At 42.1% G+C, this 25,135-nt stretch overlaps 1 protein-coding gene across 1 annotated transcript; it reads left to right on the plus strand.

Annotated features, from left to right (window-relative positions):
- On the plus strand, nt 1–23,661 carry LOC308273237 (L-lactate dehydrogenase C chain; the record flags this gene model as incomplete). The annotated part of the gene is made up of 7 exons (XM_080710321.1): nt 1–129; nt 2,135–2,252; nt 7,764–7,937; nt 9,494–9,667; nt 12,006–12,123; nt 16,326–16,449; nt 23,497–23,661. The coding sequence occupies exons 1-7, from the start codon at nt 4–6 to the stop codon at nt 23,659–23,661; spliced, it is 999 nt and encodes a 332-aa protein (XP_080566447.1). The 5' UTR covers nt 1–3.
- Nucleotides 23,662–25,135: the final 1,474 nt, after the last annotated feature.

The following is a 25,135-nucleotide window of genomic DNA, read 5'->3' on the forward strand; positions in this document are numbered from 1 at the left end:
AGAATGGCGACGGTCAAGGAGCAGCTTCTTGAGAATCTAGTTGCAGAAGACAAAGTCTCCCAGAGCAAGATCACCATTGTCGGCTCTGGATCCGTGGGCATGGCTTGTGCAATTTGTATCTTAATGAAGGTAAATGATGATAAACCCTTCCAGTGGCCCGAAAATCCAGCAAACAGTTTTAAGTTTTGTGCCTATTGAGTTCGGGGTTGCAGGGCTAACCCCTAGACAGCATGTATCCTCCCATATCTGATTTTAACACAATTTTAAAAACTGGGCCGCCGGACGTGGTGGCGCACACTTGTAATCCCAGCATTTGGGAGGCTGAGACTGGAGGATCGTGGTTCGCGGACAGCCTCGGCTACTTAGTGAGGCCCTCTGCAACTCAGTGAGACCCGGTTTCAAAATAAAGAGTAATAGCCGGGCGTGGTGGCGCACGCTTGTAATTCCTGCGCTTGGGAGGCAGAGGCAGGAGGATCGAGGCCAGCCGCGCTGGTTTAAGAGACCCTGTTTCAAAAATACAGAAAATAGGTCTGCGAGTGTAGCCCAGAGGTAGAAGGGCTTCCAGGAACCCCAGTACCACCAAAAAAAAAAAAAAGTAATAAAGAATAATAGGGCAGGGGGTGTAGCTCGGAGGTAGAATGCCTCTGGGTTCTATCCCCAGTACTACTACTAGTAGTAGTATTAATAATAGAAGTCTTTTGCTTTTTCTTTTCTGTTTCTAGAGCATCTTTTCATTTGCTTATTGGCCATTTGTGTATCACTTTTGGAGAAATAACTATGTCCTATGTTCATTTTAGAAATCTAGGTTTTATTGTTGAGTTGCAGAAGTTCTTTGTGTATTCTGGATATTAACAACTTATCAGATATATTAATTGTGAATATTCTCATCCATTCCATGACTGTGACTATGTGCTTTGATGCACATTTTAAAATTTAAAGCTGGGTGTGGTGGTGCACACCTGTAATCCCAGAACTTGGTAGGCTGATATAGGGGTAGTGCAGGTTTGAAGACAGCCTCAGCAAGTAGTGAGATTTTCATCCATCTAGTGAGATCCTGTTTCAAAATAAAAATATAAAATATCACTCGGAGGTAGAATGCCCCAGGTTCAACCCTAGTGCCACAAAAGAAAATTTATTTTTATAAATAAATTTATTTTTACTTTTGTTGTCTGTGCTTTTGTTATATCGAAAAGAAATATTGTCATATTAAATGCCAGAGAGCTTTTTTTTTTTAATGTTTTCTTCTAAGAGTTTTATAGTTTAAGGCCTGTGAAAGTTTGTGTGTGTATGTATGTGGTACCAGGGGTATTCTGCCCCTAACTTATACCCTTAGCCCTATTTTATTTTGAAACAGGGTCTTGCTAAGTTGTTTAGGTACTTGATAAATTGCCAAGACAATTTTAGCAACTTTGATTCTCCTGTCTCACCATCCCAAATATTGGGATTTTAGGTGTGCATTACCATACCTGGAACGCTCATTATTTTTTATATCCTTTGTTTTCAAATTAAAATTTTTATTTATTTTATGGTACTAAGGAGCGAACCCAGAGGCATTTTACCTCTGAACTACATCCCCAGCATTGTACCTCTGAGCTACACCCCAGCCCTAATTTTTAGTCTTTTAATTTAATTTTTTTAATTTTTGGTGGTACTGGGGTTCCTGGAAGCCCTTCTACCTCCAGGCTACACTCCCAGACCTATTTTATATATTTTATTTAGAAACAGGGTCTCCTAAGCCAGCACGCATGGCTAGCTTCGAACCTGTGCGATCCTCCTGGTCTGCCTCCCAAGCGCGGGGATTACAAGCTTGCGTCACCATGCCTGGCAGTCTTTTTATTTTTTGAAACAGGGTCTCACTGAGTCACAGAGGGCCTCGCTAAGTAGCTGAGGCTGGCTTTGAACAGTGATCCTCTGGTCTCAGCCTCCCGAATGCTGGGATTACAAGAGTGCGCCACCATGCCTGGCTCAAATTAAAATTTTTATATCCTTATTTTTCAAATAAAAAATATGAGACTTCTTTGATTATAAATTAACCAAATGGAAATTCTTCTCGTTCTCCTGAGATTCAGTGGTAACATTTTATTTATTATTTATTTACTTTGGACATTTTTTTTAAAGCTTTCGTGTATTCTAGGATTTGGCTGATGAGCTTGCGCTTGTTGATGTCTCAGTGGACAAACTGAAGGGAGAGATGATGGATCTTCAGCATGGCAGTCTTTTCTTTAATACTCCAAAGATTGTCTCTGGAAAAGGTTAATTTTTGTTGTATAAAGTTACTTTCAGGGCTTTAAAAAAGTAATGAATTTTACCAAATGGGTATTAATAAATATAAAATATAAAGTATCACTATGGTATTAGGAGATATAATTTAAATATTTGTTTATTATTGGTAGTACTGGGAATTGAACCCAGAGGTATTCCACATTCTCTGAGCTATATACCCCAGTCTTTTATTTTCTCTCTCTGTTTTGAAACAGTCTTACTAAGTTGCTGTGTCTTAAGTTGCCGAGGCTGATCTTGAACCTGAGATCCTCCTTTCTCAGCCTCCCAAGTACTAAGATTGCAGACATGTGCCACCACACCTGCTTTGGTTTTTTTGTTTGTTTGTTTGTTTTAAGAACATTCTATCATGTAGCTGTGAGTGGTAACACATGACTGTAATCCCTGTATTTGGGAGGCTGAGACAGGAGGATTGCAGGTTTGAAACTATTCCTCAGCAATTTAGCAAGACTCTCAGCCACCTAGAGAGACCCTGTTTCCAAATAAAATAGGTCTGGATATAGTTTGGAGGTAGAGTGCCCCTGAGTTCAGTCCGCAGTACCCTTCTCACCACACATAAAAAACATTTCTCTCCCCTCCCCCATGGTGTTAGGTAGGGATTGAACCTAGGGGCGTTCTACCTCTGAGCTACCACCCAGCTATTTGTTTATTTATTTATTATTTATTTATTTATTTATTTTTGTGGTACTGGAAATGGAACCCAGGGGCATTCTACCTCCGAGCTACACCAGCAGTCTTATTTTTTATTCTTTATTTGGAAACAGCGTCTCATTGAGTTTCAAAGAGCCTCACTAAGTAGTAGCTGAGGCTGTCCTTGAACCATGATTCTCCAGTCTCAGCCTCCCAAATGCTGGGATTAAAAGTGTGTGCCACCACACTTGGCCTTTTTTTTTTTTGAAACAGTGTCTCGCTAAGTTACTGAGAGCCTTGCTAAATTGCTGAGGCTAGCCTGGAACCTGCCATCCTCCTGTTCCAGCCTGCCAAGTACTGGGATTATAGTTCACCATCACTCTTGAAATACTTACCCATAATCTACCTAGTTTTATCTATCTTTTGGCTCTGAGGTTTGTACTTAGGGACATTCTACCTCTGAGCCACATCCCAGCCCTTTTTATTTTGACCCTTTTTTTAGGGAGACCCTTTTGAAACAGGGCCTCCCTAAATTACTCAGGGCCTTGCTGAATGTCTGAGACTGGTTTCAAACCAGTAATCCCTCTTTCTCAGCTTCAAAGTACTGGAATTACAGATATGCACCACCACACCCAGCTTACAGTAGTTTTTAATTGTCTCAAATGTCCAAACACTAGGAACTTGGAAGTGTTATTTGTGGAAGGAGGGGAGGAAAATAAGAAAAGACCCTCTATTATTATAGAACATAGAATCAAGTTAGGGGCTGAAGTAAGACATAGCCATTGAAAGATAACATGTTGCCATATTATAATAGCTATTTGAGAATTATAGACAGTAAATGCTATAAGAATTCTGTGAGAGCTGGGCTTGGTGGCACATGCTTGTGAGACAAAGGATTGCAGGTTCAAGACCAGCCTCAGCAATTTAGCAAGACCCTGTTTCAAAATAAAAAATAAAATTGGGCTGGGGGTGTAGCTCAGAGGTAGAATGCCCCTGAATTCAGTCCCCAGTACAACACACACACACACACACACACACACACACACACACACACACACACTGTGAAAGAGCCAGGCATGGTGGCTCACATTTGTAATCCCAGTACTCAGGAGGCAGACAGGAGGATTACAGGTTCAAGGACAGCCTCAGCAAGTAGTGAGACTCTCTCTTTAAACTAGGGAGATCCTGTTTCCAAAAAAATAAATAAAAGGCCGGGTGTGGTGGCATATGCTTGTAATCCCAGCATTTGAGAGGCAGAGACCAGAGAATTGTGGTTCACAGACAGCCTCAGCTATTACAACTCAAAGAGACTCTGTTTCAAAAATAAAGAATAAAAGATTAAGCCAGGCATGGTGGTGCACGCTTGTAATCCTAGCATTTGAGAGGCAGAGACTGGAGAATCGCAGTTTGCGGACAGCCTCAACTACTTAGTAATGCCCTCCACAACTTAGTGAGACTCTGTTTCAAAATAAAGAATAACATATAGGGCAGGGGGTGTAGCTCATAGGTCAAATGCCCAATGGGTTAAATCCCCAGACCCGCAAAAAAAAAAAAAAAAAAAAAAAAGACTAGGGATGTAGCTCAGAGGCAGAATGCCCCTGGGTCTGAGTGCCATAAACACACACACACACACACACACACACACACACACACACACACACACTTCTGTGAGAGATTGTGAATAATTACAAATGATATAATTAAGAGATGTTTTGTTGAAGAATTGTTAATTGAAGAAGTACTTGATTATTAAAATAATGATAAGCATTATATCATATTGACATTGAATTCAATAAATGAAACAGTTTTAAGATTATTTGTTGCCGGGCATGGTGGTGCACACTTGTAATCCCTGCATTTGGGAGGCTGAGACAGGAGTATTGCACAGGTTCGAAGCCAGCCTCAGCTTCTTAGTGAGCTCTCAGCAACTTAGTGAGATCCTGTTTCCAAATAAAATATTAAAAAATAGGTCTGGGAGTATAGCCCAGAGGTAGAAAGTTTCTGGGTTCCACTCCCAGTTCCACCAAAAAAAAAAAAAAAAAAAAGATTAGTTGTGCTGGGTATGGTAGCACATGCCTGGAATCCCAGTACTGGGGAGGCTGAGACATGAGGACTTGCGGGTTCAAGGGCAGTCTTAAAAAGTAGTGAGAATACCATCAACCTAGCGAGACCCTGTTTCAAAATAATCCCAGTAATTGGGAAGCTGAGGATCATGGTTCGTGGACAACCTCAGTTACTTAGACCTTGTTTCAAAATGAATAAAAATTAGAGCTGGGGGTATAGTTCTGTGTTCCATCCCCAGCAAAACACACATACACACACAGACACACAGACACACACACACACACAACACACACACACACACACTCTAGTTGTTACATTTAATAAATAGTTTCTTTTCTTGTATGGATCAAGAACTTTTTTGTAATCTCAAATATATTTTCTTATAGCTGGATGTGATGGTGAATGTCTGTAATCCCAATACTTGGGAGGCTGAGACAGTAGGATCATAGTTTCCAGGATAGCCTCAGGAACACAGCAAGATTCTCAGCAACCTAGACAGACCCTCTTTCAAAATTAAAAGTAAAAAGGACTGAGGGTCTAGCTCAGAGATAGAATGCCCCTGGGTTCATTCCCCAGTACCATAAAACATTATTATATATATATTCCCTTATAATAATTTGAAGTAAATATATTCTCAATTCTAGAATCCTAAAATATGTGCATAAATTCTCAGAGTTCTAAGCTGCTGATTTGATGTTTCTAGAAAGCCAGAGAGCTGATTTTCATTACCTAGGGTCTTAATAGCAAACAGAAATATGGGCTAAAGGGGATGGCAGGTTCTGTTCTTATAAAAAATTTGAAGCTGGGCATGGTGGTGCATGCCTGAAATTCGAGTACTTGAAAGGCTGAGACAGGAGGATTTCAGGTTTGAGGACAGCCTCAGCAAGAAGTGAGACTCAGCCAAGCGTGGTGGTGCACGCTTATAATCCCAGCATTCCAGACGCTGAGACCCAGAGGATTGTGGTTCGCAGACAGCCTCAGCTACTTAGTGAGGCCCTCTGCAACTCAGTGAGACCCAGTTTCAAAATAAAAAAAAAAATAGGGCAGGGGGTGTAGCTCAGAGGCAGAATGCCCCTGGGTTCCATCCCCAGACCCCCCCCCACACACACACAAAAAGTGAGACTCATCAACCTAGAGAGACCCTGTCTCAAGGTAAAAATAAAATAGCTGGGTGTGTAGCTCAGCAAAGGTAGAATGCTGCTAGACTCAATCTCTAGTACCACAAAAATAAAAAATTAGAGGAGCCAGGTTCGGTGATGCATGCTTATAATCTTAGTATTTAGGCAGAGGCAAAGCCAGGCGTGGTGGCACACGCTTATAATCCCTGCACTTGGGAGGCTGAGACTGGAGGATCGCACAGGTTCAAAGCCAGCCTCAGCTACTTAGTGAGGCTCTCAGCAACTTAGTGAGACCCTGTTTCCAAATAAAATATTAAAAATAGGGCTTGGAGTGTAGCCTGGTGGTAGAAATCTCCTGGGTTCCATCTTCAGTACCACCAAAAAAAAAAAAAAAAAAAAAAAAAAAAAAAGGAAGGAAGGAAGAGGCTGAGGCAGGAAGACACCAAATTCAAGGCTACCCTCTATAACTTAGACCCTGTTTCAAAATAAAAAAAATTAAATGGCAGCAGGAATGTCACCAAGAAAAAGAGGAAGTTCTCTTCCGAGGGGAGGTAGTCAGCAGTGGACCCAAAGAGGCTGCTAGCAGCAAAAGCAGCACCAAGAAAAAGAAAGTTTCAGAAAACATCCTAAGAAGATTAGAAAGAACATCCCCTTGGGGGAAGGGCATGGCCCAAAGTGACCCTCCCATTATATGTCCTAAACCCCAATAAAAACAGACTCCAAAGAAGTTGAAAAAAATTAATTGGAGTGTAGGTCAATGGTAGAGCATTCTTTAGTCCAGTCCCCAATACCATGAAAAAAACGAGAAAATTTGGAGATGTCTGTGTGAAAATTGGATAGTAGTAGCGACAAGATTTTCTTCAGTTGACCCAAGATAATATAACTGTATGGAAAGTGTCGACCTGCAAATGCCAGACAGGAAGGTGTATATTTTTATTTTTATTTTTTATTTTTTTGGTGGTACTGGCGATGGAACCCTTCTACCTCCAGGCTACACTCCCAGACCTATTCTATATTTTATTTGGAAACAGGGTCTCTTAAGCCAGTGAGGCTGGCTTCGAACCTGTGCAATCCTCCTGTCTCCACCTCCCAAGTGCTGGGATTACAAGCATGCACCACCACGCCCAGCTTTTAAATTTTACTTATTCATATTTTTTTTTGCAGTACTGGGCATGTAACCCAGGGGCATTCTACCTCCAAGCTACTCCCCAGCCCTATTTTTTATACTTTATTTATTTATTTATTTATTTATTTATTTATTTTTGCGGGTCTGGGGACTGAACCCAGGGACACTCGACCTCCGAGCTACACCCCTGCCCTATTTTTTATTCTTTAATTTGAAACAGTGTCTCACTAAGTTGTGGAGGGCTTACTAAGTGGCTGAGTCTGTCTGCGAACCACGATCCTCCAGTCTCTGCTTCTCAAATGCTGGGATTACAAGCATGCGCCACCACCCCCGGCTTATTCTTTATTTTTGAAACAGGGTCTCACTGAGTTGCCAAGGGCCTGATTAAGTAGCTGAGGCTGGTCGCAAACCACAATCCTCCTGTCTCAGCCTCCCAAATGCTGGGATTACAAGCGTGTGCCACCATGCCTGGATAGCATATGATAGACTTCAAAAGAGTTAAAGCTCAATAATGATCCAAATGCTGTCTTTGGTTTCTTTTTTAGATTACAAGGTATCTGAAAACTCCAAATTAGTTATTGTGACAGCAGGGGCAAAGCAGAACAAGGGGGAAAATCGCCTTGACATGGTCCATCGTAATGTGGCTATCATGAAGTCCATCATTCCGCCCATCGTCCGTTACAGTCCTGACTGCAAAATGCTGATTGTATCCAACCCAGGTGCGTATTGTCCTCTCCCTTTTACTGCATAGGGATGATTGTGCCATGCTATTTCTTCTGTTCGGAGCTTCATTTAGGTAATGTTTATGTATAATAAACTGCACGCTCTTTGAAAGTCTTCAGAGCAGTGGGGTTTGACAGATTGGAGTGGAGTAATCACCTGCAAAACCATCACCATAGTGAGAATTCAGAACATGTCTGTTACCTCTGAAAGTCCCTCGGGTTCATCCCTTGTTCCGCATCTATCCTTATCTCCTGGGATTTTATTTGTGTAAACAGAATCATAGTGAATTATTAATCTTTCATCTATTTTCTGGTAGTGGAATTGAACCCAGGCATGCTTAACTACTGAGCTATACTCCCAGCCTTTTTATAAATTTTTTTTTGTGATACTGGGGATGGAACTTGGGAACATTCTACCTCTGAGCTATACCTCTAGCCCTATCTTTTATTCTTTATTTTTGAAACAGTATCTGAGTGAGTTGCAAAGGAACTCACTAAGCAGCTGAAACTGTCCAGTGATCTTCCTGTCTGAGCCTCCTGAATGATGGGATTATAAGCTTGTGCCACCATGCCCAGCTTTGATTTGTTCTCTTTTATTTCTGTATTATATGTATGTTATATATATATATAGTATATGATATACATATTATATGTGTTGTATTTATATAATAACAATAATAGTTATTAATTATTGGTGGTGGTGTTTTTTGTGTGGTACTGGGGATTGAACCCAGGGGCATTCTACCTTTTAGATTCATCCAAGCCCATTATTTATTCTTTAATTTGAAACAGGATCTCACTAAGTTGCAGAAAGCCTTACAAGTTGCTGAGGCTGGCCTATTTCAGATCTCCCAAGTACTGGGATTTCAGGCCTGCACCACCATGCCCAGCTCTGCATTTTATTTTATATTATATTGTGGTACTAGGGATTGAATTTAAGGGCTATCCAACACTGAGCTACCCCCAGCCCTTTTTATTTTTTCTGTTTTGAAACTGGGACTCACTAAATTGCTGAGGCTGGCCTTGAACTTAGTGAGACTTAGTCTTACTTGGTGAATTTTATTTAGTTTAAAAATAAAAAATAAATTAGAGCTTGGGGTATATTTGGAGATAAAATGCTCCTGAGTCTAATCCCTAGTACCAGAAAAAAAAAATCTAGTAATGCCAGGCATGGTGGCAAATGCTTGTAATTCTAGTACTTGGGAGGCAGAAACAGGAAGAGTGCAGGTTCGAGGATAGCAAGCAGAAAGATTCTCAGCAATCTAGTGAGACCCATTTTCAAAATCAAATAAAAAGGGCTGGGGGTATAGCTTAGAGGTAGAAGTCTCCTGATTTTATACACATGTGTGTACACATGCACACACACACACTCTAGTAGTGAATAACAAAACATTTTTTAAAACTATGTAATTATCCATGTTATTTGACTTGTTTCACGTTGAGTTCTGCAGTGAATCTGTATTTGACTCCATGAGAATTTATCCATTTTAAAAAAGAAAATTATAAAAACAGTTTAGTATGATTTTTTTCTAACCTGAAATTGCTGTTCCTAGTGGATATTTTGACATACGTGGTCTGGAAGATCAGTGGCTTGCCTCACACTCGTGTGATCGGCAGTGGCTGCAATCTAGACTCTGCCCGCTTCCGCTACCTAATTGGAGAGAAGCTGGGTGTCCATTCCACAAGCTGCCATGGCTGGATTATTGGAGAACATGGAGATTCTAGTGGTAAATATAAACTTATTATCATTATGTAACTACCATTCTTATCTCTAATAATGCTTATTTTCTTTAAAATTTATTTTTCTGATAGTAACAGAGTTGTATAACTTATTTCATTGCTGTTTTCTTCTTGTATCTTTTTCTATTATTTTCTTTAAAATTTTTTCTCTTTTAGCCGGGCGTGGGGAGGAGGATTGGATAGCCTCAGTTACTCAGCAAGGCCTTTTGCAACTCAGTGAGACCCTATTTCAAAAATAGAAAGATGCCGGGTGTGGTGGCGCACACTTGTAATCCCAGTGCTTGGGAGGCTGAGACAGGAGGATCTCACAGGTTCAAAGCCAGCCTGAGCTACTTAGTGAGGCTCTCAACAACTTAGTGAGACCCTGTTTCCAAATAAAATATAAAATAGGTCTGGGAGTATAGCCCAGAGGTAGAAAGCCTCTGGTACCACCAGAAAATAAGAAAATAAAAATTAATTAATTAATTAATTAAAAAGACTAAAAAAATAGGGCTAGGGATGTAGCTTGGAGGTACAATACCCTTGGGTTTCATCCCCAGTATGGAAAAAAAAAAAAAAAGAAAGAAAAGTAGCTGAGGCTGTCTGTGAATGGTGATTCTCCTGTCTCAACCTCCCAAATGCTGGGATTACAAGTGTGCACCACCGTGCCCAGCTGGATTAAATCCTTTTAATGGCTGAATATTAGTGTGTGTGTGTGTGTGTGTGTGTGTGTGTGTGTGTGTGTGTGTGTGTGAGAGAGAGAGAGACAGAAGAGAGACAGAAGAGAGAGAGAGAGAGAGAGGGAGAGAAAGAAACTGGGGATTGAACCCAGGGGCATTCTATCTCTGAAATATACTCCCAGCTCCGTTTATTTATTTATTTTTTGGTAACAGGGTCTAGGTAAGTTGCTAAGCGTCTTGCTAAATTGCTAGCTTCAAACCTGCTATCTTTCTGTCTCAGCTTGACAAGGATTATAGATGTGAGTCACCATTCCTGGCTGGACCCCATTTTTGATCCATTAATTGGTTGCTGGATATTTAGTGTGATCCAGCTCTGGCTATATTGAGTAGCGCTGCAACACACATGGGTGTGCAGGTATCCCTCTCCTGCGTCGCCATCCCCAGCGTATGTGCTCCAGTGGGTCTCCATCCCTCACTGCTGTACTTCAGTGCTCTCCCCAGACGCTCCCGTCAGCATGGAGCTGCCTGATCATTGTTTTATCTCTGTGTGTGTGTGCGCGCGCGCCCCCCCAAAGGCAGGCATTGTGTTCCTCTAATCAGTCCTTTTGCTCTATTTCCCTGCATTCCTTTTCTTTTGATCTTTTACATGGTTGATTTACTTCTCATAAAATGGTGAATGAAGCATACAGTTTTATTTATTTACTTATTTTTATTTTTTGGTACTGGGGATGGAATCCAGGGGTATTCTACCTCTGAGCTATACCCCCCTCCAGCTCAATTTTTTATTCTTTATTTTGAAGCAGGGTCTCACTGGATTGCAAAAGGCCTCACTAAGTATCTGAGGCTGGTTATTAACCTGTGATTCTCCTTGCCTCAGTCTCCCAAGTACTGGGATTACAAGTGTTATTTATTTATTTTAGAAAAAGGGTCTCACGAAGTTGCTGAGGCTGGTCTCAAACTTGTGATCCCTCTGTCTCAACCTCCCAGACACTGGTATCTGTAGGTTTATGGCACCACACCCTGGCTCAAGACCCTGTTTTATTTTTTAATTTAATTTTTTTTGTGGTACTGGGAGTAGAACCCAGGGGCTTTCTACCTCCAGACTATCCTCCCAGACCTATTTTATATTTTATTTGGAAACAGGGTCTTACTAAGTTGCTGAGAGCCTCACTAAGTAGCTGAGGCTGGCTTTGAACCTGTGGGATCCTCCTGTCTCAGCCTCCCAAGTGCTGGGATTACAAGCGTGCACCACCACACCCAGCCTCAAGACCCTGTTTTATTTTATTTATTTTTATTTTTTGGTGGTACTGGGGGTAGAACCCAGGGGCTTTCTACCTCCGAGCTATACTCCCAGACCTATTTTATATTTTATTTTGAAACAGAGTCTCACTAAGTTGCTGAGAGCATCACTAAGTAGCTGAGGGTGGCTTCAAACCTGCGCAATCCTCCTGTCTCAGCCTCCCAAGCGAGGGGATTACAAGCGTGCGCCACCACGCCCGGCGACCCTGTTTTAAAATAAAAAAAAAAATAAGAGCTGGAGTGTAGCTCAGAGGTAGAATGTCCTTGGGTTTAATCCCCAGTACTACAAAATAGCAGAAACAACAATACTGAACTCAAACAATTCACAATATTGACAAGAGTTAATTCTGAGACATGTGTTTTTTAGTGCCATTGTGGAGTGGGGTCAATATTGCTGGTGTTCCTCTGAAGTCTCTGCACCCTGATTTAGGAACTGACTCAGACAAGGAGCAGTGGAAAAATATTCATAAAGAAGTTGTTGAAAGGTAACGGTACTCATTCAGTTTTCTTAATGCCATAATAATCAGTATTAGTAAATTTTACAAGCCGGGTGTGGTGGTGCATGCCTGTAATCCCAGTACTTTGAAGGCTGAGACAAAGGGATCACAGGTTTAAGGCCAGCCTCAGCTACTTAGTGAGACCCTCCACAACTTAGACCCTGTTTCAAAATATAGAATAAAAATAGGGTAGGGACGTAGTTTGGAGGTAGAATGCCACTGGGTTCAATCCCCAGTACTACTCACACAAAGAATAAAATAATTTTTTTTTGTTTGCAGTGCTGGGAATGGAACTGAGGGGACATTCAACTTTCAAGCTACACCTCCAGCCCTATTTTCTATTCTTTATTTTGAAGCAGGGTCTCACTGAGTTGCAAAGGGCCTCACCAAGCAGCTGAGGCTGGCTTCAAACCTGTGTGATCCTCCTGTCTTCAGCTTCCCAAGTACTGGGATTACAAAAGTGCACCACCACACCCAACTTGTCTCAACATTTTTTTTTTTTTTTTTTTGTGGTGCTGGGGATTAAACTGAGAAGCATTCTACCTCCAAGCTACACCCCAGCCTGATTTTATTTTTTGAAACAGGATCTCACAAGTTGTTGAGGGCCTTACTAAGTAGCTGAGGCTGGCCATGAACCTGGATCCACCTGACTCAGCCTCCCAAGTACTGGGATTACAAGTGTGTATCACCACACCTGGCCCCAAAAGCAAGCTTTCAATGAACTCTCTCCTTTTCTTTTCTTTTTCTTTTTTCTTTTTTCTTTTTTTCCTTTTGGTGCTAGGGATTGAACTCAGGGGCATTCTACTCCTGAGCCCTATTTAATTTCATTTTTTATTTTGTTTTTGTAGTACTGAGAATTGAACTTAGAGGCATTCTACCTCTGAGCTACATGCTCCCAGACTGATATTATTTCTTATTTGGAAACAGGGTCTCGCTAGGTCGATGAGAGTCTTACTACTTGCCGAGGCTGTCCTCTAGCCTGTGATCCTCCTGTCTCAGCTTCCCAAGCACTGGGATTACATGCTCCACCACATGGGCTTCCCTTTTTTCTTTCTCATTTTCTTTCTTTCTTTCCTTCTTTCCTTCTTTTCTTTCTTCCTTCCTTCCTTCCTTCTTTCTTTCTTCCTTTCTTCCTTTCTTCCTTTCTTTCTTTCTTTCTTTCTTTCTTTCTTTCTTTCTTTCTTTCTTTCTTTCTTTCTTTCTTTCTTTCTTTCTTTCTTTCTTTCTTTCTTTCTTTCTTTCCTATACTGGGGATGGAACCTGGAACCCAGGGACATTCTATCTCTGAGCTACACCCTGAGATTACAAACATGCACCACCATGTCTTTTATTTCCCTTTTAATTACCCCACAGAGTTTCAGTCATACTGGATTGAGTGTCTGAAAGTACTTTTGAGAGCCAGGCTTTGTGGCGCATGCTTGTAATTCCAGCATTCGGGAGGCTGAGACCGGGGAGATCAAGAGGATCACAGTTCGCGGACAGCCTCAGCTACTTAGTGAGGCCCTCCACAACTTAGACCCTGTTTCAAAATAAAGAATAAAATATTAGGGCAGGGTTATAGCTCAGAGATCAATGCCCCTGGGTTCCATCCCCAGACTCAAATAAATAAGTATACTTTTGACATTAATCAGGACAGCCTCTCATAGTGAACTTGGTCTTGGATTGACAGTCCAATCACATAAGAAGCACAGTAAAGGCTCACCTACCCTGCACTGAGTTGTGTTTATCAGATTCATCAGCCGAGTATGTAATGTGCAGTCCCGGGGCTTTAACACTGTGCCGGGGTGGCTGTAAGCCCTCCTGATATCAATGATGCTGCTGTACATTTACTGCATCCTTTCTCAAAGCTAAATAAGCACAGTGCTAAATTAAAACCTCTTTGTTTTGTGAGTTTGGCTGTCCATACCTAAGAACACTGTGGGTGGCAATGCAAAAATACATGTTTATTGTAAGCTGGGCGTGGTGGCGCACGCTTGTAAATCCAGCATTTGGGAAGCTGAGAGAGGAGGATCGCGGTTCGTGGCGGCCTCAGCTACTTAGTGAGGCCCTTTGCAACTCAGTGAGACCCTGTTTCAAAATAAAGAATAAAAAACAGGGCTGGGGGTGTAGCTTGGAGGTAGAATGCCCCCGGGTTCCATTCCCAGTACCGCAAAAAAGAAAAAAAATGTTTATTGTAGAAAATAAGAAAATTCAGAAAAGCATCAATAAAAAAGGCTCACTTGTAAGCCTTTCACTCAGAAATAATCTTTATTTGTAACTTGGTGTATTGATGCAGTTCTAAACTCCTATAAAAATGTAGGGTCTTTGTAAGTGAGATAACATGTTTAAAAGACCGCTATTTCCTTTTGAAAATGTATTATGAACATTTTCCCATGGTCTGGTTAGTGTTGATTTGATGATATATTCCTAGGAAAAACGTGTACACTTGGCTGACAACTATATAAAATTATGTTGATACACCAGTAAGAGTTTTAAATTGTCAGAGAGATGTATATGGTAATTTTCAAGGTGATAGAGTCTATGTTTGGATATTTATTTATTTATTTATAAATTTTTTATGGTACTGAGAATGGAACCCAGGGGCATTCTACCTTCAAGCTACACCCCCAGACAAATTTTTTATTATTTATTTTGAAACAAGGTCTCACTAAGTTGCAGAAGGCCTCACTAAGAAGCTGATACTGTCTTCGAACTGCAATCATCCTGTCTCAGTCTCCCAAGTACTGGGATTATAAGTGTGGGCCACCACTCCGGGATAGGTTTGGATATTTCAGCAGTAATAAAAAAATGTTAAAAACTCGTTTCAAGCCAGGTGTGGTAACACATGCCTGTTATCCTAATACTTGGAAGATGAGACAAAAGGATCTCAAGTTCAAGCTCAGCCTCAGCAACTTAGTGAGACCTTGTTTCAAAATAAAAATAAAATAGGGCTGAGGGTGTGGCTTAGAGGTAGAACACCTCTGGATTCAGTGCTCAGTAACACACACGTACACACCCCCAACTTCATCCTTTTTTTTTTTTGTACTTGGGATTATATCCAGGGGCATTGTACTTCCCATCTACACTCCCATCCTGCTTTATTTTTTATTTTGAAGCAGGGTCTCACTAAGTTGCTGAAGGCTAAGCTGGGCATGGTGGCACATGCTTGTAATCCCAGCATTGGGGAGGCTGACACTTGAGGATCATGGTTCATGGACAGCCTCAGCTACTAAGTGTTAGTGAGGGCCTCCACAATTTAGTGAGACCCCGTTTCAAAATAAAGAATAAAAAATAGGGCAGGGGGTGTAGCTTGGAGATCCAGTGCCCCTGGGTTCTATCCCCAGACCTGCAAAAAAAAAAAAGTTGCTGAGGGCTTCAATAAGTTGCTGAGGCTGGCCTTGAACCTCTTATCCTCTTGTCTCAGCCTCCCAAGTACTGGAATTAAAGGCATGCACCACCATACCTGGCTTCTAGTTTCATCCTGAGTGGCACATATGTCCTAGTAGCCTGCCTTTATAATAAAAGATTTAATTAATTATTATTTAGTGTGAATAGTGACATTTTATGAGAATTTTATCTTTTAATTTTTTTGTGGTACTGGGGTTCCTGGGAGCCTTCTACCTCCAGGCTACACTCCCAGACCAATTTTTTAGATTTTTATTTGGAAACAGGTTCTCTTAAGCCAGCGCAGCTGGCTTTGAACCTACACGATCCTCCTGTCTCTGCCTCCCAAGCGCGGGGATTACAAGCGTGCGCCACCACGCCCAGCGAGAATTTTATCTTTTAAAATATTATAATAGTATACTAATTCATAAATAATTTCTAGAAATCTCTGAGAAAGTGTGTGTGTGTGTGTGTGTGTGTGTGTGTGTGTGTGTGTGTGTATGACACTGGGAATAGAACCCAGGGACATTCTACCTCTGAGCTATACCTCCAGCCCTACTTTTTATTCTTTATTTTGAAACAGGGTCTCACTTAGTTGTGGAGAGTCTTACTACATAGCTGAGGCTGGCTACAAACCTGTGATCCTCCTGTCTCAGCCTCCCAAGTATTGGGATTACAAGCATGCACCACCACGCCTGGATCCTGAGAAAGTATCAGTAGAACAGAACAGCACTGACACTTAGATTGCATCAACATGGATGTTTGAAGAACATTAAATTTTAACTGAGTTGACTTCTTTTGAATTTTTTCTGGTTCTGCAACTACAGTGGCTATGAGATTATGAGGCTGAAGGGGTATACCTCTTGGGCTATTGCACTATCTGTGACAGATCTGGCAGGATCAATTCTGAAGAATCTTAGGAGAGTGCATCCAGTTTCCACTAATGTCAAGGTATACTTAAACATTCATTTATCATGCTTTCTTTTAGTATATATTGAGCCCCCTACTCTGTAGCAGGCATTATAAAGTATTTTGAGGATATAATAATGAACAAATTAGAGAACCTGATCTAATTGAATATAATGAAGGAAATATACTTAATAAGATAGCTATAAAAGTAAGACAATAGCAAATTAGTATAATAAAAAACTACCAGCCAGGCATGGTGGCACACACTTGTAATCCCAGGGTTCGGGAGGCTGTGACAGGAGGATTGCTATTCGCAGAGCCTCAGCTACTTAGCGAGGCCCTTCGCAACTCAGCAAGACTCTGTTTCAAAAATAAAAAGACTAAAAATTAGGGCTGGGGGTATAGATCAAAGATAGATTGTCCCTAGGTTCTACCCCCAGTACAGCAATAAATAAATAATAAAAAAATTACCAAATACTAACAATATAGAAAAGACAAGCTGGGTGTGGTGGCATACACTTGTAATCTCAGTTGGGACGCTGGGCGTGATGGTGCACGCTTGTAATCCAGCGCTTGGGAGGCTGAGACAGGAGGATCACATGGGTTTGAAGCCAGCCTCAGCTACTTAGTGAGGCTCTCGGCAACTCAGTGAGACCCTGTTTCCAAATAAAATATAAAATAGGTCTGGGAATATAGCCCAGAGGTAGAAAGCCCCTGGGTTCCACCCCAAGTACCACCAAAAAAAAAAAAAAAAAAATATATATATATATATATATATATATATATATATATATATAATCCCAGTTGGGAGGCTGATACAGGAGGATCACGGTTTGCCAATAGTCTCAGCTACTTAGGACCTTTGCAACTCAGTGAGACCCTGTTTCAAATTAAAAGATTAAAAAAAAAAATAAAGTCAGGGATGTAGCTCAAAGGTAAATATGCCCCTGGGTTCCATTCCCAGTACTGCAAAAAAGAATATAGAACACGAGTTTTAACACTACTGGCGAAGTAGCATGACTGGCAGGTAGGAAAGTTTTCTTTCCTAAGGAAATAAAATGTGAATTAATTCAAATAATGAACCAGTTACTTTGGGAGGCTGGACTATGTTCTAAGATACACACAGAGTTTCTGGGATAGATATATGTAGAGGGAACTTGGGGATCTGAAAAGCAGCTCAGTTTTTTGTTCATTCATTGGTGCTGAGAACTGAACCCAGGGGTAATCCTACCACCAAGCTACAACCCCAAGCCCTTTTTATTTTTTGTTTTAGAACACGGGCTTACTAGGTTACTGAGGCTGGCCTTTAACCTGTGATCCTCCTGTCTTAGCTGCTCAAGTACTGGAATTACAGGCACATTCCAGCACACCAGACAAAATTCAGTTATTAAAGGGCAGAAAACAAAGGGAAAAGTGCATGTAAGGTTGTAGAAGTTAGCAGGGTCAGGCTGTTCAGACCCTTATTCATGAAGAGGCTGATTTCTCACCTAAGAGCAATGAAATGTAAACACCTGACAGTTTTTTTAATTTAAAAAATATTGATGTTGAGCCAAGTGTGGTGAAGCATGTTTTTAACCCAGCATTTGGGAGGCTGAGACCGGAGGATCGCAGTTCGCGGACAGCCTCAGCTACTTAGTGAGGCCCTCTGCAACTCAGTGAGACCCTGTTTCAAAATAAATAATAATAATAATAAATAGGGCTAGGGGTGCAGCTCAGAAGTAGGATTCCCCTGGGTTCCATCCTCAATACTGCAAAAAGTATACATAAATAAATAAAAAATAAAATAAAACATTGCTGTTAGCTGTTGCTGGTTGTGCACATCTGTAATTCCAGTACTTGGGACACTGAGATAGGAAGATCAAGGAGAGAGGCCAGCCCCATCAACTTAGTAAAATTTTTAACAACTTAGCAAAGACCCTGTTTCACAATAAAAATAAATAAATAAATGCTGGGGTATAGCTCAGAGGTAGAATGTACCTGATTCAATTCTCAATACCGAAATAAATAAACAAATGATAAAAAATGTTGCTGTGGCTATGATGGAGAGAACAGATTTAAAGAAAAGAAGAGTAGATGTTGGGAAACTTTCTGAGCAGCTAAGTAGTATCCTTGAACAGGGAGAATGGAAGTAGTAGAGATAAAGAGAAGCGGAAAGAGCTGGGGATGTGGCTGAGTGATAGAGCACTTGCCTTGCAATCAAAAGGCCTGGGGACCCAGGCATGATGGTGCACACTTGTAATCCCAGTACTTACTTGGGAGGCTGAGACAGGAGGATTGCAGTTCGCCGACAGCCTCAGCTACTACTAGGCCCTTTAGAACTCAGTGAGACCCTGTTTTATTTTATTTATTTATTCATTTTTGGTGGGTCTTGGGATGGAACTCAGAGCTACACCCCCTGCCCTATTTTTAATTCTTTTCTTTTTGGGGGGTGGTACTGGGGTTTCTGGAAACCCTTCTACCTCCGGGCTACATTCCCAGACCTATTTTATACTTTTCTATTTGGAAACAGGGTCTCTTAAGGCAGCGTGGCTGGCTTCGAACCTGTGCGATCCTCCTGTCTCCGCCTCCCAAGCGCGGTGATTACAAGCATGTGCCCCCATGCCCGGCTATTTTTTATTCTTTATTTTGAAACAGGGTCTCAGTAAGTTGTGGAGGGCCTCACTAAGTAGCTGAGACTGTCTGTAAACTGCGATCCTCTGGTCTCAGCTTTCTGAATGCTGGGATTACCGGCTGTGAGATCCTGTTTTAAAATAAAGAATAAAAACTAGGAGCCAGGCATGGTGGTGCACGCTTGTAATCCCAGCATTTGGGAGGCTGAGTTAGGATTGCAGTTTGCAGACAGACATAGTTACTTAGTGAAGCCCTTTGCAACTCAGTGACCCTGTTTCAAAATAAAGAATAAAAAATAAGGCTGGGGGTGTAGCTCGGAGGTAGAATGCCCCTGGGTTCTGGGTTCCATCTCTTTGCCAAAAAGAAGGAAGGAAAGAAGGAAGGAAGAAAGGAAAGAAGGAAGGAAGGAAGGAAGGAAGGAAGGAAGGGAGGAAGAAGGAAGGAAGGAAGGAAGGAAGGAAGGAAGGAAGGAAGGAAGGAAGGATAAAAATAGTACTGGGGTGTAGCTTGGAGGTAGAATGCCCCTGGGTTCCATCTTCAGTACAGGAAAAAAAGAGGCCCTGGGGTTAAATCCCTAGCATTGTAAAAAGAGAGAGAAAAAGAGAGGGAAAGTGGGTAAGATGGAAAAATTTTGAAGTAATTGCTATATTTAGGAGGTAAAATTGATAGGACTTGGTAATGGAGAGAAGTCATTCTTGGGGTTCTGTTTTGCACATTTGCTAGATAGTGATACTTGTTCACTGTGGAAGGGGATACTCAGAGAACCAGGCTTTAATATTATGTTTGCAGTTTTGTACAAGTTGAATTTGAGATGCCTTTGAGGTGAATTTTCTTTTTTTGTGTGTGGTACTGGGAATGGAATCCAGGGGCATTCAACCTCCGACCTACACCCCCAGCCCTACTTTTCATTCTTTATTGTGAAACAGTGACTCATTGAGTTGCAAAGGGTCTCACTAAGTAGCTGAGGCTGGCTGTGAACTGTGATTCTCCTCTTAGCTTCCCAAACACTGAGATTACAAGCGTGCATTATCATGCCCAGCAGCTTTTAGGTGAATTTGAGGTATGATGTTATTAGTATGCTTTTGGCAAAAAAACATAGAAAGGCTGAGATGGGAGGACCCCAGTGTGTGGACAGCCTCAGCTACTTAGTGAGGCCTTCTGCAACTTAATGAGACCCTGTTTGAAAATAAAGAATAAAAAATCAGGCTGGCGGTATAGCTCAGGTGTTCAATCTGAACACCATACACACACACACAAACACACATACACACACACACAATAAACCATAGAAAGCATATTAGCACAAACAAAACAAAACAAAGAAAATATACTGGCTTATGTAACTGAAATGCCAAGGGCCTGATCCAGGTACTCAAAACTATATTGTTTTTTGTTGTTTTTGTTTTGGTGGTACTAAGGGTGGAACCCAGAGGCTTTCTACCTCTGGGCTATACTCCCAGACCATTTTTATATTTTATTTGGAAACAGGGTCTCACTAAGTTGCTGAGAGCCTCACTAAGTAGCTGAGGCTGGCTTCAAACCCGTGTGATCCTCCTGTCTCAGCCTCCCAAGCGCAGGGATTACAAACATGCGCCACCACGCCCGGCTCAAAACTATATTGTTAGAGCTATCTTTCCTTTCCATTTTCCTGGCCTATTTTTTCACTCTGCTGCATCAGTCTCATGCAGCAACAGAAATAGCTCTCTGCAGCTGCAGCCTGGACCTCTCCTCTTGCCTATATAAATTTCTAGATAATTGGACTTTCTGGAATCACATACCCACTCCTATCATACCTGTCAGTGGAGAGGCCAGTGGTCCCCAAAAGGAAAGATGTCCTGTCAACAACAAAAAAAAAAAAAGAGGAGCAGTATTCGATGAGGATAATTAGTACCCCTTACACACAGCAACTGAAGCTGTGAACCACTTTTTTTTTTCAACACTGGGGGGGTCTTGTCCTGGGCTGGCCTCTTATTTGAAATCCTCACACCCCAGCCTCCTGAGTAGCTGGGACTTGAGGTTTGTGCCACTGTGCCAGGGTTGAAGTTGTCGATTTTGGTGAGCTCGCCTAAGAATAATGTATAGGGAAGAGGAAAGATTGAGATTGAACCTCAAAGGAACACTAGCAGTGAAAGTTGACCTTATGGTGTGAGTTCATAAAAGTATCTAAGAAGTAGTGAGCAGAGAATTAAAAATTAAAGAGCATGTGGTAATGAAGGGAACCAAGAGAAAAAGAGATGCCTTTTCTTCTTCTTTTCTGGTGGTACTCAGGATTGAACCCAAGGACATTCTACTTCCAAGTTACACCCCAGCCCTTTTTGTTTTTAGAGTCTTGCTAAATTGCTTAGGTTGACCTCAAACCTGTGATTCTTCTGTCGCAACCTTCCAAGTAGTAGATTACAGACATGTGTCACCAAACCTGGCTTCTGCAGTTCTCTTTCAATAAATATCTCTTTAATTCATGGCCAGTCCAAGAACAAATGGGAGCCAATTTTAGTATATCCTGGGGGCATATCTTCAACCAGGTGTGAAGCTTAAAGAGAAGAAGGCAGGCCGAGGGAGCTGGCAGCAGGTGGTGGTCAGTATTCAGCACCAGGCTGGGCCCCAGATGGCCTCTAATGGCACGGTAGGATGGACCATGGGCTCTCTAGTTCTACTTCAAGAAACCCCTTTCCTTCTAGGGGGAAGAGAGATGACAGGAGGAGGGAGACAAATTTTGCAAACACTAGCAGGGAAGCAGAGGGGCTTTGGTCCTGATGGCACCAACCCCTTTAAGTGCATATGGGAGCTCTGAAGGTAGCACAGGGGAGGCTGAGGGAAGGAGATGGAAGGAAGGGTGAGTGACTGCAGCTGGAGTCTGGCCAGATGAAATCTGGGCTAATGGTCTGGCAGAAAAGTGCCTTCCACAGCCAGGCACAGTCCAGACAGGGAAATGAGGAGGGCCTGGCAGGGAGCCCTCAGGGATGGCCCTCAGGTAGAGCTCATGAAGGAGGTCTAGTGTCAAGTGACCACCAAAATGAGAAAGGTAGCCAGAGTTCCCTGGCAAGAAGAAGCCGCTAGAGCACACAGGAACACCAGGCTCCCCCTGTGGTCCCAAGAAGTCCCCAGAGAGGGTGACCCGGAAGCTGGCTGACCAGTGCCTGTGGACGTAGGAAGTAGGGAAGTAGGTGGCCCCATCCAGAGTTGAGGGGCCTTTCCTGTCCCTCCATGCTAGTTCTTGTCTGCTGTTTATAATCAGACCTAGAAAGCTGGGTATGGTGGTGCACACTTGTAATCCCAATAATTGGGAGGCTGAGATAGGAGGATCACAGGCTCACAGCCAGCCTCAGCTACTTAGGCCTTCTCCAACTTAGTGAGACCCGGTAAAGAATAAAAAATCAGGCTGGGGGTCTACCTCGGAGGTAGATGCCCCTGGGTTCCACCCCCAGTACTGCAAAAAAAAAAAAAAAAAAGAAAGAAAAAAGAAAAAGAAAAAAGGAAGGAAGGAAGGAAGAGAAAAGAAAGAAAAAAGGAAAAAAGAGGGATATAGAGTGTAGCTTGGAGGTTGAATGCCCCTAGATTCAATCCCCACTACTGCAAATAATCATCCTCATCATCAACATCATCAGACCTAGAGGAAAAACAGGCTCTCCCATTATCATCCACGAGCCCAGCCCCAGCTCCAAGGGGAGGGGTAAAGACTAGGGGATGGGAGGGGTCTGTTGGGTCTTGTTGTCTCCCAGGGCGGCTGGGTGGATAGTGTGGGGGTGACGGCCGGGCCATGTGCAGGCAGATGTGCAGGTTGTCTAGGCTGTGAGAGCCTCAAGTAGCTGCTTCTTGGCTTTGGCTACATCGAGTGGAAAGAACTTTGGGGGCACTGACCATAGGTTCCCTGGGCCAGGATAGAGCAGTGGTGTGGAGCTGTGTCTATTCTATGACCTGATCCATCATGGGAAGTCCTAGGTAGAACTCAGATAGAGGTGAGGTGGTGGTTAGGGATACAGAAGGGCAGGAGTACCTTCCATGGCAGCTGTCAAGGGGAAAGACAGGCTCTTCTGGCTATGTAAGAGTACCCAGAGGCTGCAGAGGGCTTCACCTCTGGAGGCTTGAGATACCTTTTCATTCCCCCAGGCGTGGGCTGAGCCTAGACTCAGAAGACCACTGTCCTGCCAGACAGTTAGCCCACATTCTGTGTACCTAACAGGCTGCTTTCTTGGTCTTTTACCTGATATAATGGCCTCATGAAAGACCACCCAACATTCTTCCCCTTGGACATGAAGATGGGCTGTTAAGGGGTAAGGTCAATTGTACCTTTCCTTTGAAAGGCTTCTGTCAAAGTTTTCATATCACTGAACCTAAGTTCCACATGGTCACAGGACACAAGGATGCTCTTGGTTTGTTGACAATCACTGTTGCCCTCCAGGTCATTCTTGTTAAACACCATAGTCTTTTGCTGCTTTCCTATATCAGGCTACTGAATAACAATCTAACCTTGCCTTTCAGGGCATGTATGGAATAAAGGAAGACATCTTTCTTAGTATCCCTTGTGTCTTGGAACGCAATGGCATCTCAGATATTGTGAAAGTTAACTTGAATTCTCAGGAAGAGGCTCTTTTTAAGAAGAGTGCAAATATACTTTGGAATGTCCAAAAGGATCTGGTATTTTAAAGTCTTTTAATGTTCCACTGTTTCATAGGACAGAAGATAGAAGACTGTATATTTTACATTTTGAAAGTGTTTTTTATTTGATCCTTAAAAAAATTAAAAGAAAAATTGTAGACTTATAAAATGACTCTAATCTCTTCAGATTAGAAAAAAGAAATGGTAAAGAGATTTCTCCTCTTTGTGACTCCCTTATGGCTTTATTCTAATGTTACTCAGACTGTACAGGTATAATTTATACTTTTTTTTTTTTTGCGGGTCTGAGGATGGAACCCAGCGGCATTCGACCTCTGGGCTACACTCCCAGCCCTATTTTTTATTCTTTATTTTGAAACTGGGTCTCACTGAGTTGCAGAGGGCCTCACTAAGTAGCTGAGGCTGTCCACAAACCACGATCCTCCAGTCTCAGCCTCCCGAATGCTGGGATTATAAGCGTGCGCCACCACGCCTGGCACTAATTTATACTTCTGAATATGTTATATATTAAATGTTGCCTTCATATTTAGTAGAAGATGTGTAAAAACCCACTGTAATACAGAATTTTAAGATTTTTTCTTTTTGCAGTATTGAGGATGGAACCCAAGGGCATTCTACCTGAAAGCTACACCCCCAGCCCTATTTTTTATTCTTTATTTTGAAACAGGGTCTCACTGAGTTGCAAAGGGCTTCACTAAGTAGCTGAGGTTGTCTGTAAACATGGATCCTCTTATCTTAGCCTCCCAAATGCTGGAATTACTAGCATGTATCACCGTGCCTGGCTCAGAATTTAAGATTCTTATCACAAAACAAGAAGTACATTTTTTTTTAAGTACCAGGGTTGAACCCAGGTCCATTCTATCTCTGAGTTACACCCCCAACCTTTTCTATTTTGAAACAAGTTCTAACTAAGTTGTTGAGGGTCTAGCTAAGGTGCTGAGGCTAGTTTTGAATCTGCAATCATGTTTCAGCCTCCCAAGTACTGAGAGTATAGGTATACACCCCAGTGCCCAGTAGAAGTAATTTTTCCCCTATAGAACTAGGGGTTGAACCCAGTGGCATTCCACCTCTAAGCCCTAGGCCTATTTTTTATTCTTTTTTAATTTTTTTGTGGGTCTGGGGATGGAACCCAGGGGCATTTGACCTCCAAGCTATACCCCATGCCCTATTTTTTTTATTCTTTATTTTGAAACTGGGTCTCACTGAGTTACAAAGGACCTCAAAAGTAGCTGAGGCTGGCCTTGAACCACGATCCTCCAGTCTCAGCCTCCCAAATGCTGGGATTACAAGCATGTGCCACCACGCCCAGCTTATTCTTTATTTTTTGAAACAGGGTCTTACTGAGTTGTAAAGGGCCTCACTAAGTAGTAGCTGAGGCTGTCCACGAACCGTGATCCTCCTGTCTCAGCCTCCCAAATGCTGGGATTACAAGTATGCACCACTACGCCTGGCTTGAAAATTTTAAATGAGATGATATATTCACCTCTGTAAGTATTATACCAAT

Source organism: Muscardinus avellanarius, assembly GCF_963383645.1.
Source record: "Muscardinus avellanarius genome assembly, chromosome: 1".
NCBI lineage: Eukaryota > Metazoa > Chordata > Mammalia > Rodentia > Gliridae > Muscardinus > Muscardinus avellanarius.